Source organism: Thunnus maccoyii, chromosome 13, assembly GCF_910596095.1.
Source record: "Thunnus maccoyii chromosome 13, fThuMac1.1, whole genome shotgun sequence".
In the NCBI taxonomy this organism is placed as follows: domain Eukaryota; kingdom Metazoa; phylum Chordata; class Actinopteri; order Scombriformes; family Scombridae; genus Thunnus; species Thunnus maccoyii.
Window position 1 is genome coordinate 20467733 of NC_056545.1, and position 13918 is coordinate 20481650.

Genomic DNA, 13918 nt, shown 5'->3' on the forward strand with positions numbered 1-13918 from the left:
AAATGTCTTCAGTGCTTCATTATTTGCTCAGTTAGTTCTTATAGACCGATTCATTTTTAAATTCATCTGTTTCCAAAGAAGGTGTCACTTCATGATTTTATCTTGTGGATTTTTTCTTTCTTGTAGTGTTTCTTCACATCTTCATTTTAAGTGGACTTCAAGGCTAAGATAAGGCTAGTGATGCTCTATATTTTTCTTATTGTAAAATAAATCCAATTAAAAGACCCAAACCAACAATGAATTGATTCTACTAACAAGTATTGCCTATGTAGCCAAATCCTGATATAACTTATTCCTCTGTGCCAGAAACCATCACTATTGTTCAGAAACTACAGCATATGGCCACTAACATAACATGTTCCTTCATTACAAAGAACATGGGCACTGTTTTTTATTGAGTCAGTCCCACATACAAAATCCTGCTACGGTAATTACTCACTACAGCACCAAATGTGTATTAATCCGCAGCTGAAAATAGTCCTCCATAAATGTACTATTTACTCCTGTTTGAGTAACGTTTGCTAATAAACACAGTGATCAGCTGTCTTAGGAAATTACTTTGCTTAAAAAAACATTAAAAAACTATGTATTTGTGACATTTTTAAAGATTTATGTCCTCAGTAGATGTAGGAAAGTCAGATAGACTAATATATTGTTGGTTTTGGTCTTTTCATGGCATTTATATAAAGTACAAAATTTAGAATAATGTCTGCATTATCATTTGAGCTTTAATCAAGAGTGCAGCATTATTGCAGTGGCTGCTTGCCAGGTGTATTTTTTATCAGTAACATCCACTGGGTTGTACTTTGAGACTATTTGTTTTATTGTTATATTTCTATTCGTCTAGATACTCACAGATGGCATCTAAGTCATGCCAGGACACAGCTAGTTTTCATTTAATTGCAATTTAACAAAGACGATCACTCCCTCAACAGTATCATGTGGAAAAATTTACAAAGACTGAATATCCACATTCCATCCGCGACTGAAATGCTCTTCCTTGTCCTTAATTCATCCCTGCTGGCTGCACATCTGCTGAATCACATTCAGCTCCCCACAGATCACTTTGCAACAAAAGTCCTTCACATCATTTTAACATGCTGCAGCCCTAAGCCTCTTAGGCTGCCGAGGGACTGAAACACTCCCCGCAGCTGATGATGTGTTTTTCATAGCAGCTTTTAAAACTACACCCAAGCCTTATCTGGTCCTTTATCCCCGTTTGACAGATGATTATTATTTCACTTGTCTTCTTAAATTCATCCCTGCAGTCAGCTGTAATCAGAAAGAAAAAGTCTACAAAATGAAATGAAACACGAGCCGCGTGATCACAGGTTACTTTTATTTTCTACTAAAACACATGTTTCATGCAGGTTTTGTCACTTTCCACAACAGTCAACAAAAACACAATGAAACTAGTGTGGAAACCACCTGGAGGCATCATGCCTCATAACATTAGGCAAAGAGGGATGTTAAAATCACTCAGTACAAGGTTTTGTGTGCACAACTTCCTAGTAGCTTAATAAATAGTACTTCTTCTGCTGTTGCATGCTTTCAGTTGATAACCATGAGCTAGCCAATCATACCTGATCATAATACTGCACTTCACAGCTCACAAAAATCATAGTAACTGTGCTGGAAAATGCAAAAATAATGTAACCAAGTGAAATATTGCTTTTGAAAATGAATGTAATAAAAATCAGTGTACAGTACAAAGTAGCCCGAGAGCTTTTGACAGAATTAGCTTGGAGAAAGTACAGTAATTCTCTCTATTAATCCATCAACTGTCTTAAAAAAAACTCATATCCGGTACAGTTTGGTCGGTCTCTTCATTGATTAGCTGAATGTGGCAAGTAAAAAGCAAATGTTTATCTTTTCTGTCCAGTTTTGTTGCCGGCTTTGGCTGAATCTGAGACCACAGAGAAGGTCGTGCCCTGACAGGCTGTGTGGCACAGCTGAAGTTTAAACAGTTGAGTAGAAGGCATATGTGAGTCAGAGTATACTAAATGTAAAGGAAAGACTGAGCATGGAGGGAACTCTACGCTCCACTTTTACTATGGTCGTCATATGAAAATAAAAAGAGGTAGGCAAACTCTCTCCACTGCTCAGGAAATACTTGTCAGACATGCAACATACGAAGCCTGTTTTAAAAATGACAGTCCGGCATGGCATGCTTCAAATCATCCACAAATCCGATTGAAAAGTTGCCTTCCTTATACAGCTGGTTGCATATTAATACTATTAAGACTTGATTTACTTTTTTTTTTAATCATATAAACAAGGAGACAACAAAACACACGACTAATGCATGCATCATCATCTCCAGAATGTACTACAGTAAACACAGACAGATGTTACTGCACAGCATATTTAGTGGCTTTTGCTTGGATTTTTAGTTTGCAGGAGAATGTTAGAGAGCTTTAAATACAGAAGTAAAACAACCACAATTCAGTGCAGCTTCTTGTCTTTCTTGCCCGCCTGCATGACATCATTAAGGGTAAACGACATGAACGCAATCTGCTCGAGTTCACTTTCTTTCCCGCACTCCATCAGGCACGAAAACTGATCCTTGTCCCCGTTGTAAGCCAGGTCAGAGTAGCCGCTGGGTCCGCTGTGGATGATCCTGGGCTTGTCCCATCCTGATGAGTGCAGAGGGGAGCGGTTCAAATACACACCCATGTCTCTTCTCTTAGACTTATCAGTTGGGTGCATGAAGAGGAGCCAGGTTTGCGTGTCTGGAGACAAGAGAGACGTGCCGCATGCTTTGCTTTCAGCGTCATCATTTGGGACAAATTCAGGAGCAGGGAAGCCGATGACGCTGCCCTGACAGCCATAACGTTGTTCCACGAGCTCTGGAGCCAGGTGGGGCTTGTCGAAGTAGACGCCGCTGTTTTCACTCAGGGCCTCGCATCTGTGGCGTCCAGTGTTACGAGCATTGCAGTAAAGGTGACTCCTGCCCTCGTGATCTATGATCTCCGCCATCTCACATTCACATGACTTTTTTCGAAGCATCTTACCGATATGCCACGTCTGGCCAAAGTCCTCACTAAATACTGACAGAGCCCGCGGGTAGACTGTACAAGGAATAGGGAAGGAACAGCATCTGTAAGGGACGTAATAGGCATAGGCTGGGATGATCAATCTTCCATTTTCCAGCTGGACACCGTGGCCCGGACCCACAGCGAAAGTGGCCCACTTGTGGATAGTTTCACCGATCACGCTCTCTGTTAAGTCTTTCACTTGACTCCAGTTCTGGCCGTCATCGCTGCTGCTAACACAGCAGAGACGTGCCTTGTTCTTGCCTGTGGAGATCTGCTTCTTCTCTGAGGTGTTTCCCCTGATGCAGATGAAAAATAAAAACAATGTCTTGCTGTGTTTTTCATACACAGGGCAAGGATTCATGGGGCGGTGGTGTGGTAAACATGCTGTTAAAAGCTCCTGACTTAACGACCACTGGAAAAAAAACATGACAAACGACAACAGTTAAAAACATGAGCATGGATAATGTCACTATTAAAGCAATCTACTGGTTACTGGGTGTGAATAATAACCTGAACAGATCCGTCATCTCTCAACGTCCCTCTTCTCATAACAAGATTTTTTGCATCACAGTCAGAGGGCGAGGATCTCTTCTCTGCAAAGGCGAGGAAGGTGTGACTGTGCCTCAAATAAATAAGAGCAGGAATTCTGTATGTTATCCCATTTGGCTCCTTTTCAAATAAAGTTGTTTTGACCGGTTCCTCTCCAGTGACATTCTTTGATGGTGAGTTTCCCATGATGGATCAGAGTTCCTGTGAACAGAATCTGTTCCAGATGTATAACAAGTCTTAGCTTGTTTTGATTTTTTTTAGTAGAGGTTACAACAACAAGCACAGAGTCACAGGAAGAGTTCACACTCCAACAGTTCCTCATATGACTGCAATGTTACAAACGGCATGCGATGCAAATTGTGCGTGCATAACAAAGCCCTTACCTTCACTGGTCACTCTTCACATCTGTCACCCTTGATCTCTGCGTGAACGGCATTTTACCGTCTAATTTCACGCCAAACCAGGGACCTCTGGTATTCACGACACTGGTGCTACGGGTTCATTGGAAAAGAAGACGGCACCGAAGAGAGAGGCGTCTCACACTCACTTCCGTGTTCGCTTAGTCGCGTCCTGAACAAACCAGAATTCGTTTTTTAACTCGCTACATCAGACAGAGCTCCAACATATTCCGTTTATTCATGTATTTTCTCATTTTATTGTGCTAGCACCATATCTAAATAACAAACAAGGTGACTACTAACCGTTAGAAGATAGAAGCCATCGAAAACAATCCTCTGCAGTGAGTCCAGCATCCAGTGTCACGCATGCGCAATGTGGTTACTTCTGATTAGACGCCAGCTAGCTAAACGGTTTAAACGAACACGAATTGTACGTAAGTTCGTCTTGGTGAATAATTTCATGTTTATATTTGCGGAAAAAAACTGATGCACCTCCATAACAATAGATGTTTAGTGTTTTCAAATAATTTATGCGGGCTAGGCGGGTTATTATCTTATCATTGAATTGAATCTTTAACCGTCTTCGTCTATAAGCTAGTAAAGCTAACCCGTACCGCCCCCTGCTGGACGGGAGGTAGCGCTCTCGTCTTTCATGCTGTTGCTAGGCGACAGAGCACCACAGTGTAACTCAAGATCAAATATATTGTGGAGAGTAGTTTTTCCCGCTCCGTTCGTGATAAGTGTAAATAACACTTGCGTAAAAAGCTTTTTTTCTCCCGGTGTAAACGGATTACACATGCAAACAGGATGATAGCTGCATCAATGGCTGCATCCCATAAATTTGATGATGGACAGAGAAATCCCACCAAATGTTTCCCAGCCCAGACATTTCTCCGTGGAAGAAAAGAAGGTGAGTAAAGTTCAATTCTTTAATAAGTTTAATTTGAATGCAAGACAATAACTAGCCAACATACTCGAAATGATCAGAGACAAAGACACTAACAAACCATACAGGACATTATTGAAAAGGGCTAATAAAATAGTTCATATAAAAATAAATATTATTTTATATCATAATATTTTGGCAAACGTTTGATGCCACAGATGGCTGCACATTTAGCATGTTAAGGTGTTAAGGTTAATCTACTGGGAGGAGGGGTGTGTTTGAGGAGACAAAGTTCAGGCTAATAATAAAAATGCTTTACATGTTATGTGCCTATAAACTTTGTGTGATAAATAGCCTTTTTGTCTGTATGTTTCCATGCAGCTGAATAAATATCATATGTATGCAGGCAGGCAGAAATGAATAAATTATGAGAGTATTAATCTATGAAACGGGATAACATTACAAACAGGCAGCACGGTCATTTTAATATTCAACAACATGAGTGGATGGATCAAATTTTCAAACACAGCACTTCAGAGACTGATGTTGCACCAGTTTTACAGACATCTAGTCACACTGAGGGACTTTTGTAGGTCAACTAAACATTATAAGGAAACAGGACACAGTTTTACAATGTACTGTAATCACATTTGTCTTTATAACCAGAGAAGTATTGAGTGAAAATGAGCCAAAGAGTCTATTTGTCTCATGCACTCTTGGAAAAATAATGAAGGATTTGTATTCTCAGTAAATATCTCCTTGATGTGGGACATACAGTACGGACACATTTGTCAACAGTACGTACATTTATTTTCTGATTTATCTGATGGCAGATGGTTGGATTTTTAGTGATCCTGATTGTATACATTTTAAACCTTCAATCAATACCTGCTGACGTGATTTTATTCACTCTGACTCTCCTTCCTAGGTGCTGGTCATTGGCTTGTGGCTTACAGAAAGGCAGAGGAGCAGAAATACAGGAATCTGCACAGAAGAATAAACGTGAATTATAAAAAATGTGAGAGCAGCAGGGTGGTTGATAATCCTCATGGTAATACATTAGATGGACCCTTCCTGGTAAGCCACTGAAATCTACTTATATGATAACTGCCTATTTGACAAAAGATAGCAAAGCAATTACAATTTTAAACTTTCTTTTGTAGCTTCAATTACATTGTGTTGATAAGCCATCCGAGCTGTGCTCAGTTGACATCAGTGAGCAGAAACTGAACCTTGTAAGAATCATATTTAACATTTTAGTCAAAATTATTTTGTAGTCTTTGGGTAGAAAGATCACAACTTTTTTTCTGACTTTTTTTCCTGACTGTGCCCAGGTGAAGCCAGAGGACCTCAAACTGTTTGACAATGTCGCTCACATCGATGCATCTGTTAACTCCCTCTCCTTAGGTGATTATTCTTAATATCTTCACATTTACTTTACATTTATTTATATCACATTTACCTTGAGTAAGATTTTGTGCATCAAAAGTTCCAGAAATGTCCACTGTTTTTCTCTTCAGGGTCTTTCAGCAGTTTTGTGTCTTTAAGAGAACTCAATCTGTCTTTAAATGGGCTCTGCAACATGACTTTTGATGCTGCTGACTTCCCTCATCTTGAGGTAAGATAACTGACTTTGACATACTTAACATTACAGAAATAATACACAATTTTATTTGACTTGTCTAGTCTTCCGTCTGCTCCCTCTGTTCCTTTGTCATCTCTTTTATACCTGCAGTTCTTTCATAATGGAAGAACTTTGATTTTAACTGGTGACAAAGACACCATGTACCACCAGTTTCAACTGTGTCTCACTACTGATGCCTACATCATGACTTAAAAAACAGATTTCTTTTAATATTTGTAACTGTTTGATGTTTGAACTGGATGATGAGTGAGGAGGGTAAAATTAGTAATTAATTATTTTTTGCAAAATTGCAATATATCATGCTTAGACACTGCTAATGGGTGCTTATAATTCTTCTTCCTTTTCTATTTTGTCTTCTCAATGTGTTTATGTGTATCTAAATAAATCATTTGAATCCTCATAGGTTCTGGATTTGTCCTACAACAGGTTGTCAGCTGATGATATTGTTTCCATCGGTTGGCTTCCGCATCTAAAAATTCTCCATCTGACTGGAAATCAGCTTCACCATCTTCCACCTAATCTTGGTTCCTCAAACCATGACCCCACTCAGCTGTTAGTATTTTCCATGAAGCAGCAGTGTATGAGTGTCTAAGTGCAGAGTTTTCATTTTATTCATAGTGTTACTACTAATAAAAAAATGCTTCACTTGTGATCACACAACTTATCCGGTCAACTCACATGCTCAGCGTTAAAGTGCATAAATTTGCTCTTCTGTGCTAATAGTTTCAGCCTTTTGTCCATCTACTTTAATGTAAATTGATGCTAAAATCAACTAAATTAATCCACTTATCTTTTAAAAGTATTTGCTCATTTGTTCTGGAAAAAAAATGGCAAAAACACAAGTAGATAATTGATTGAACTATTGAGCCTGATTCTGCTTTTCTATCCCAACTTCACACACGGGTCAGTTGTGTCAAGCACTGACTCTGCTTTGTGTAATGGCTGTTTAGCCAGTGAGAGAGAGAGCGGCCAAAAGCCTTCTTTCCATATAAAAAAAAAAAATATTATGATTCACGGAGAAGCTGAGCAAGAATTGAAGACAACTAACCTGTTTCGTTACGTATTTCCCACAGCAAAATGTATGTAAGTATGAATGAAGAGTAACATTTCCAAAGATTTCTAACCAACAATGATCCAAACATTGATAAAAATGTCAAGTTTCATAGTCATCAGTCAAACCATGTGTGTCAGTCATCATTTGGCAGGCTAAGTGCTCATGTATCAATCATGCTTATCAGTATGCTTAATCAGAACGTTGGTTATGATTTCATAACAAGTTAACGGCCAAAAACTGAAGATGCATTTTAAAGTTTTCAAACTGACCAAAAGAGGGTGCACAAATGTTCCAAATTCATACTCATGCATCTGGTGAAGTAAATGTTATGACGTTCAGTACACCTGCTCTGCAGCTGAGGAGTTTAGCAGAAAATGGTGTTACTGTAACTTTATGAATTTGATTGCATTTTGCATGCATTCAGTGTTCACTGGTGTATGTATGGATTTTTATAATGTTTTTTTTGTATAGGCCAGCTAAAGAAGAAGACACACACTTTAAAGCTCTTGAGGTCCTGATGCTTGATGATAACAAGTTGTCTTCTGGGGTCTTCAACAGTCTTGCAAACCTTAAGAGGTCATAACATGGTTAAAGTTTTTATATAGTATTTTAAACTTAAGTCAGATCTGTATATTACAATGCACAACAAACTCTGTGAAAACACTCATTAAGAATTCTTAATTGTCAATTACAGGTTGAAACACTTAAACCTGCAGGGGAACCGCATCTCTGAAGTACCATATTTACACTTGACGGGCTGTTCAAACCCTGTGCAGACTTCTATTGAAGAGCAAACTGAAGAAGAGGGACTTGGTAAATGCTCAACATGTGTTTGATGTAATTTCTGCATAGCTTAACAATGGACCTGCATGTCAGAGTTCCCTCAACACCCTCAGAAGAATATTGATTCAGTCTTTTTCTTCCCATCAATCCAGCCCACCCTGAACCAAACCATAACCATGATGAGAATTTCAAGAGAGTCTCACAGGTAATTAGGTGGACAGGAGGGTTTTTTTTAGATGTTCCATTACTGTGTTTCTATAATCTATATTATATATGCTCTGCTGCACATACTTTTTAATTACCCTGCTGGGGATGAATAAAGTTCTTAAACTCGTCCTACGTCACTCACCTTAGATCTCTCACAAGGAACACTTTGAAGAGTACTGCAAAGGATCCAGTTTGCCTCTGCCAGAGCTTCAGTTCCTCAATTTAGCTGACAACAAGGTGTGTTGGCTATTATATATAAATAAATATATACATATATATGTATATAAATAATTTGATCTCATCCCTACTAAAAATACAACTTTCCTTGATTCTCCACCAGGAAATTATTGGTGTGATTCATCCACCCAGTGCAATTTTACATTTAAATGTACCACATACACCCACCCAATAACAGGAAAAAAACAATGAAAGTTAATGGCACTATATCTTGTTCCACAAGAAATGTAATCTATCTTATAAAATGCCCATGTGGTTTAACACATGTAGGAAAAACACAAAGAGCGCTAAAAACAGGATAGCAGAGTACAGGAGCTGCATCTGAACCCAGGACCAGTGTAACCCAGTGGTACAAAGAGAAGGTTTTTATATTTTCACTCTCCAGACTCTCACACCTAGAGGTCTGAATCAAGAGTATGAGATCATATATACATATATATATATATATATGTATATACACATACATATATATTGTATATTTCTAGACCCTGACACACATGTTTGAAAAAATGAAAAAAATGTTAAATTTTAAGTTCAACAGGTGTGTTGTTTCTTTATTGTTATTTGATCTAGTTAACTTTTTACAGAAAGGTGTTGACCCAATTTCTGTACAAGAATTTAAGGTTTCTTCTCTCTTCCCTCTAACTTCATACAATATATTTTTTAATGTAGGTGATGTAGATTCTGATATATGATGATGAGTCTGGTATAATGTTTATATATAAGATGCATGTTTGATATTTTGAAGTATGGCTTTTGTATTACTGCTTTATTCTATGTACTTTATTGAATTGTTAATTGTTTATCACCCTGGGTCATCATAGAGCTTGTCAGTCTATTAGTGTGCATGTATAAATATGGGTGTGGTTTCCATTTTTTAAACATTTTGACCTGATGAGAATCCAAGTAGGATTGAAATGTTGTCATTATTAAACTTTTGTGGCTTGTAGTGTGCAGGTGTTACCTCTTTTCATTGATGCCGTTTTCTGATAGCTTTGCACCTATATAATGTACATATAATTACTCTCCTTCAATTAAAAAATAAATAAGCCATGATCACTTTTGATAAATGAACTAATATGTATCATCAATGTCTTGTCATCAGATTGCTGAGGAAGAAGCGCTGTTGGCTGTGGTTCTTCTCCCGATGCTTCAAGAAATTGATATTCAGCGCAACCCTCTGACCACAAAGAGAAGCGGTAATCCTCCTCTCTTCTCTCCTCATAAATTTTTTTAAAGATTACATCTAAGGCTCGAATCTCCTCTATGTTTTTTGTTTCCGTACAGGAGACCCTCCCTTACTAACGCATTACCTCCAAGAGAGACTGGGGATAACAATAAAGCGTAAAAAGACATCAGAAGTTGTAAAGCTCCCACTGAAGGTTTCTACTCATCTAAAATGGAAGGTTTGATGTGTTCTGCATTGTTCAGTGTTGATAATTTAACCTCCAGATTTCACCAAAATATACAGTGGCTGCTCTCATTCAGAATCCCTTATATAAAACCTTGCTTGACTACACTACTACTACAAAAAATGAACTTTAAAACGAGTTGTAGCGTTAGAGGAACATGGGATTCTTCAAGGTAACACGTGGAAGTTAAACATTTGAGTCAACAAAATGGATTTACATAGTTTTTATGATGACAAAAATCAATGATTATCATGATAAATTAACAATTTCATCTTTTTTTTCTTTTTTCTTTTTTTTTTTACATTTTGGTGTTATAGGTGGAGAAAAGGATCCAAAAAGTGTCAAAGAAGCCATTGTTGATGAATAAACCTTGTCCTAAAACTCAGGTTGAGGAGTGTGAGGTGACTCTCAAGACAACACCAGCATCTGAAGGCAAGAATAATGAAGACAAAACCCTCAGAGAAAATGCAGAGCACTTCTTTGTAACTCAGGTATGGTCAGTTTTTCCGATTTTCACATTTCAAGGATTCAAGGCTCTTCTTGGTTAAGAAATATAAATTCTGTAACCTTTGGCTTTATAAATGCCTCTCAAAAATACATGGTGGATTAGTGCCTAGGCACGTTCTTTGTCTCAGTGTTTTTGAATAATTTTTACTGTTGTTTCATTGTCAGGCAACAGACATTCCTGACCATGAGTTTGATCTTCAATTGGATGAGAAAGAAACTGCAGAGAACGAGAAGAGAAACAAGGATGATGCTATTTTTGAAAAATCCACATGCTATGAAATGTTGATGGATGCAAAACCAGATCCTGATGTGGTGGAGCCCGTTGGTGAGGACTGTAGTTTCACCTGCAGCTATTTATTTCTGTAGATTTTCTTAGAGCCCTAAAATGTTCGGCCCCATAGTGAAGGGGAATATTCATGTTCTTTCCCCTTCAACAGGAATTCAGACAGCTGTTCGAATGCTGGAACACACACTGAAGAATCTTAATGTTTACAGAGACTCAAAACCAAAACTTGATAGCATCCAGACACCGTACAAAGAGAAAGAGAAAAGGGTTCGATATTTTGCAGCACAAAAATCCTTTGCATTCACACTCATAACTAAAAAAAGACTTTTGTCGCCTTAATGTTTTGACTTTAAAATATTCTATACACAGGTGAAGAAGCTGCCACCTTGGAAACCAATAAAGCAGCCGACTGAAAGAGTCAATGAAATGATCAAGGAAATCAAAGAGAGCACGACAATAAGAGAAGCTTCCTTAAGTGTGCACATTTCAGATACAATAAATGTCAGCAAACTTTACTTTTCATGACCTTACCTTTCATATCCTACACTTTGTTTTCTGTACAGGTGGTGCCATACACGGCACATGTGTTAACAAGCAAGAACATAAGGAGGCTCTACTGCTGCTGAGGGATATGAAGACAAAGTACAAGATGGTCCACAAGAAAACAATGGAACAAGCAGCCAGCATCGAGTCTGATAGAAACACCGAGCAAAGCAGAGCTGAACCTCCACCTGTGCAGAATTCAAATGAAAGTGTTGATGATGGCGTACAGCTAGTCTGAGTAGTATCCAGTAGAAAACCAAACCTACAGTATGTCAGAAATAAAAAGTTCTTGTTGGTGAATCATGCATATTGTTTATTTTACTGAACAGCACAGATTGATTCCTCATGGTCAACATGAAACTGCCTGTAAGGAGAAACTTTATTTGTAAGTTAGACGAAGCTGTCAGTGTGATGAGGGCTGGATTAATCCGCCAGGGGGCCCAAAACCACAAAAAATGAGCTGTGGTCCCCTATTGACCCCCTATTTCTGCTTCTTTGTGTGCACTGTGTATGTATTAGTTGGTAATTAATCATTTGTTTATGATAATGTAATCACAAACTCATTTAGGAATATGTGTCATACAAGCACAAATAAAGTGAAATGATAAAGGGTAGATTGAGGCCCCTTTACAATAGGGCCTCAAAACTATTGTTCTTTACTTGTACATAAAGTATTACAAACAAATGTTCAATTTATCAAACTGCCAACTGATGAATTTGGAGTCTTCGGGCCCCCTGATGGTCCAGGCCCACTTTGCCCAGTTGCTGTTCCAGCCTCATTTGCAACTGTGGCATCCACTGACATGTCAGTGTTTCCATGTGATTAATGCTGTGAGAAGCACAAAGTGTTTCGAGCAGCTGCAACCACCACTGCTATGAGCAGATTCAATCCAGGATGCACAGTATGCATAAACTGTTTGCCAACAGAGTTCAGCTGTCAGGATAAACTGTTTCTGTACATTTGAATCTTGTACATCCAAAAGGAATCATTTATTTTATCTTTCGGTGTTTCCTCTGGTCAAACCTGTTTCTGTAAGCAAACCGCAGAACATCCAAGCATGTGTTTAATTTCAATACAAGACAACTGGCTGCAATAATTAATACAGAGGATATGAGTTCCTGTGTTCATCTGGGAGGCCTCTACTCTGCCCTTCTGAGGAGATCACCTGTAAGTTTTGTTTGTTCATATTTTGGGGCAATTACTCTTTAAATGGGGACTTTGCCTTAGATCTTTGGAAAACTTTGAAATATATTTGACCTAAATACGCCAACAAATAGGAGAATCAGCTTAAAGCAGCAGCATTCTTGCCATGAGTGTTAATTTAAAGCAGTGATGAAGTCACTACTAGAGCCTGCAGTTTTTTGAAAATATTGCACACCCTTGAGCCAGTTGACACGGCATATATATATATATATATATATATATATATATATATATATATATATATATATATATATATATATATATATAATTTATTTATTTAATTTTTAACCTGGTGGACCTTTTATCCACTGAATAGTGGTGGATAAAAGCTGCGGAGGTGGCCTTTTGTATGGCAAGAGAGCTTTTATACTGCAAAACTGTAGGTGATGGAAAGTAATGATTATGTCTTATTGCACCATAAATTATCATATGTGACCTTCCTACTGTCTTACAATGGAAGCTTTTTTAAAAATGTCATGTTTTGTTTTCGTCGTTCATTCCCCGTTTCTGTCACGGTCGTCATATGATTTCAATTATTTCAGAGCAGCTTGCAGATGTGGAATGCACATTCAGCCCAGGTGGAATAAATCATAATTCTGAGGGTATTTCATGGGATTCCACATTATTACATTCATTGAGACCATGTGTGAATATTTCCCAGCTTCTGTGTGTATTTATGGTAAATAATATGCATTACAGTGTTATGTACAGAATTTAAAAAATTCTACATTTTTTAATCTTTTTCAAAAATTGTTGTGGATCCATGTCTTGATTTATGATATATAGATTGGTAAGATGCAATTCCACTGAAAAATCCCAGAGTGACATTCAAATCCAATATAAAATTATTTATTTATAACTTTTACACTAACAAGCGAATTTTTAACAACTGGCCAGGCTTGTAATAAAGCAAACCTGGACGTGGAGACCAGAATCTCTTAAGTTTTATTTTGTCCACAGCACTTTTATTGCACTCTCCAGCCTCCAGTATAACTCAAGTAAAAGTCTTATGAGGATTTGTTGTTGCAGTCAGTAACAAGATGGGGTTTGTTCTTCAGCCAGTGAGTCCTGGCATGAATTTATTTTGCCTGACCAGAAAGTTGTTGCAAAAAAAAAGAAAGTTGCAAGTAATTTTGAAGTGATAATGATTACTGTGTCAAGCATCTATG

At 37.9% G+C, this 13918-nt stretch overlaps 2 protein-coding genes across 5 annotated transcripts; one reads left to right on the top strand and one right to left on the bottom strand.

Annotated features, from left to right (window-relative positions):
- Nucleotides 1–1320: 1320 nt before the first annotated feature.
- Nucleotides 1321–4380, bottom strand: LOC121910367 (sialidase-3-like). The gene is made up of 4 exons (XM_042431573.1): nucleotides 4289–4380; nucleotides 3971–4157; nucleotides 3549–3801; nucleotides 1321–3450 (listed from the first exon to the last, which is right to left on the bottom strand). Exons 3-4 carry the CDS (start codon nucleotides 3771–3773, stop codon nucleotides 2446–2448), a joined length of 1230 nt encoding a protein of 409 aa, XP_042287507.1. The 5' UTR covers nucleotides 3774–3801; nucleotides 3971–4157; nucleotides 4289–4380; the 3' UTR covers nucleotides 1321–2445.
- On the top strand, nucleotides 4333–11845 carry xrra1 (X-ray radiation resistance associated 1). Of its 4 annotated transcripts, none has more exons than XM_042431570.1 (18): nucleotides 4333–4419; nucleotides 4792–4895; nucleotides 5800–5948; nucleotides 6035–6106; nucleotides 6206–6278; nucleotides 6392–6489; nucleotides 6920–7068; nucleotides 8042–8146; nucleotides 8265–8383; nucleotides 8506–8558; nucleotides 8708–8797; nucleotides 9903–9996; nucleotides 10085–10203; nucleotides 10527–10700; nucleotides 10882–11041; nucleotides 11154–11269; nucleotides 11372–11477; nucleotides 11566–11845. In XM_042431570.1, exons 2-18 carry the CDS (start codon nucleotides 4793–4795, stop codon nucleotides 11781–11783), a joined length of 1998 nt encoding a protein of 665 aa, XP_042287504.1. In that variant the 5' UTR covers nucleotides 4333–4419; nucleotide 4792; the 3' UTR covers nucleotides 11784–11845. The 4 variants fall into 4 exon arrangements, with proteins under 4 accessions (XP_042287504.1, XP_042287502.1, XP_042287505.1 ...); XM_042431568.1 differs by having other exon boundaries at nucleotides 4334–4415; XM_042431571.1 differs by lacking the exon at nucleotides 4333–4419 and having other exon boundaries at nucleotides 4793–4895; nucleotides 8720–8797.
- Nucleotides 11846–13918: the final 2073 nt, after the last annotated feature.

What these genes read in the sequence shown, in the direction of transcription:
- LOC121910367 (XM_042431573.1), bottom strand. Translation starts at nt 3,773, where the DNA reads ATGGGAAACTCACCATCAAAGAATGTCACTGGAGAGGAACCGGTCAAA. An exon ending in GAGATGACGGATCTGTTCAG is followed by an intron (nt 3,451 to 3,548) that starts GTTATTATTCAC and finishes TTTTTTTTCCAG; the next exon opens with TGGTCGTTAAGTCAGGAGCT.
- xrra1 (XM_042431570.1), top strand. Translation starts at nt 4,793, where the DNA reads ATGATAGCTGCATCAATGGCTGCATCCCATAAATTTGATGATGGACAG. An exon ending in TCTCCGTGGAAGAAAAGAAG is followed by an intron (nt 4,896 to 5,799) that starts GTGAGTAAAGTT and finishes TCTCCTTCCTAG; the next exon opens with GTGCTGGTCATTGGCTTGTG. An exon ending in CATTAGATGGACCCTTCCTG is followed by an intron (nt 5,949 to 6,034) that starts GTAAGCCACTGA and finishes TTTCTTTTGTAG; the next exon opens with CTTCAATTACATTGTGTTGA.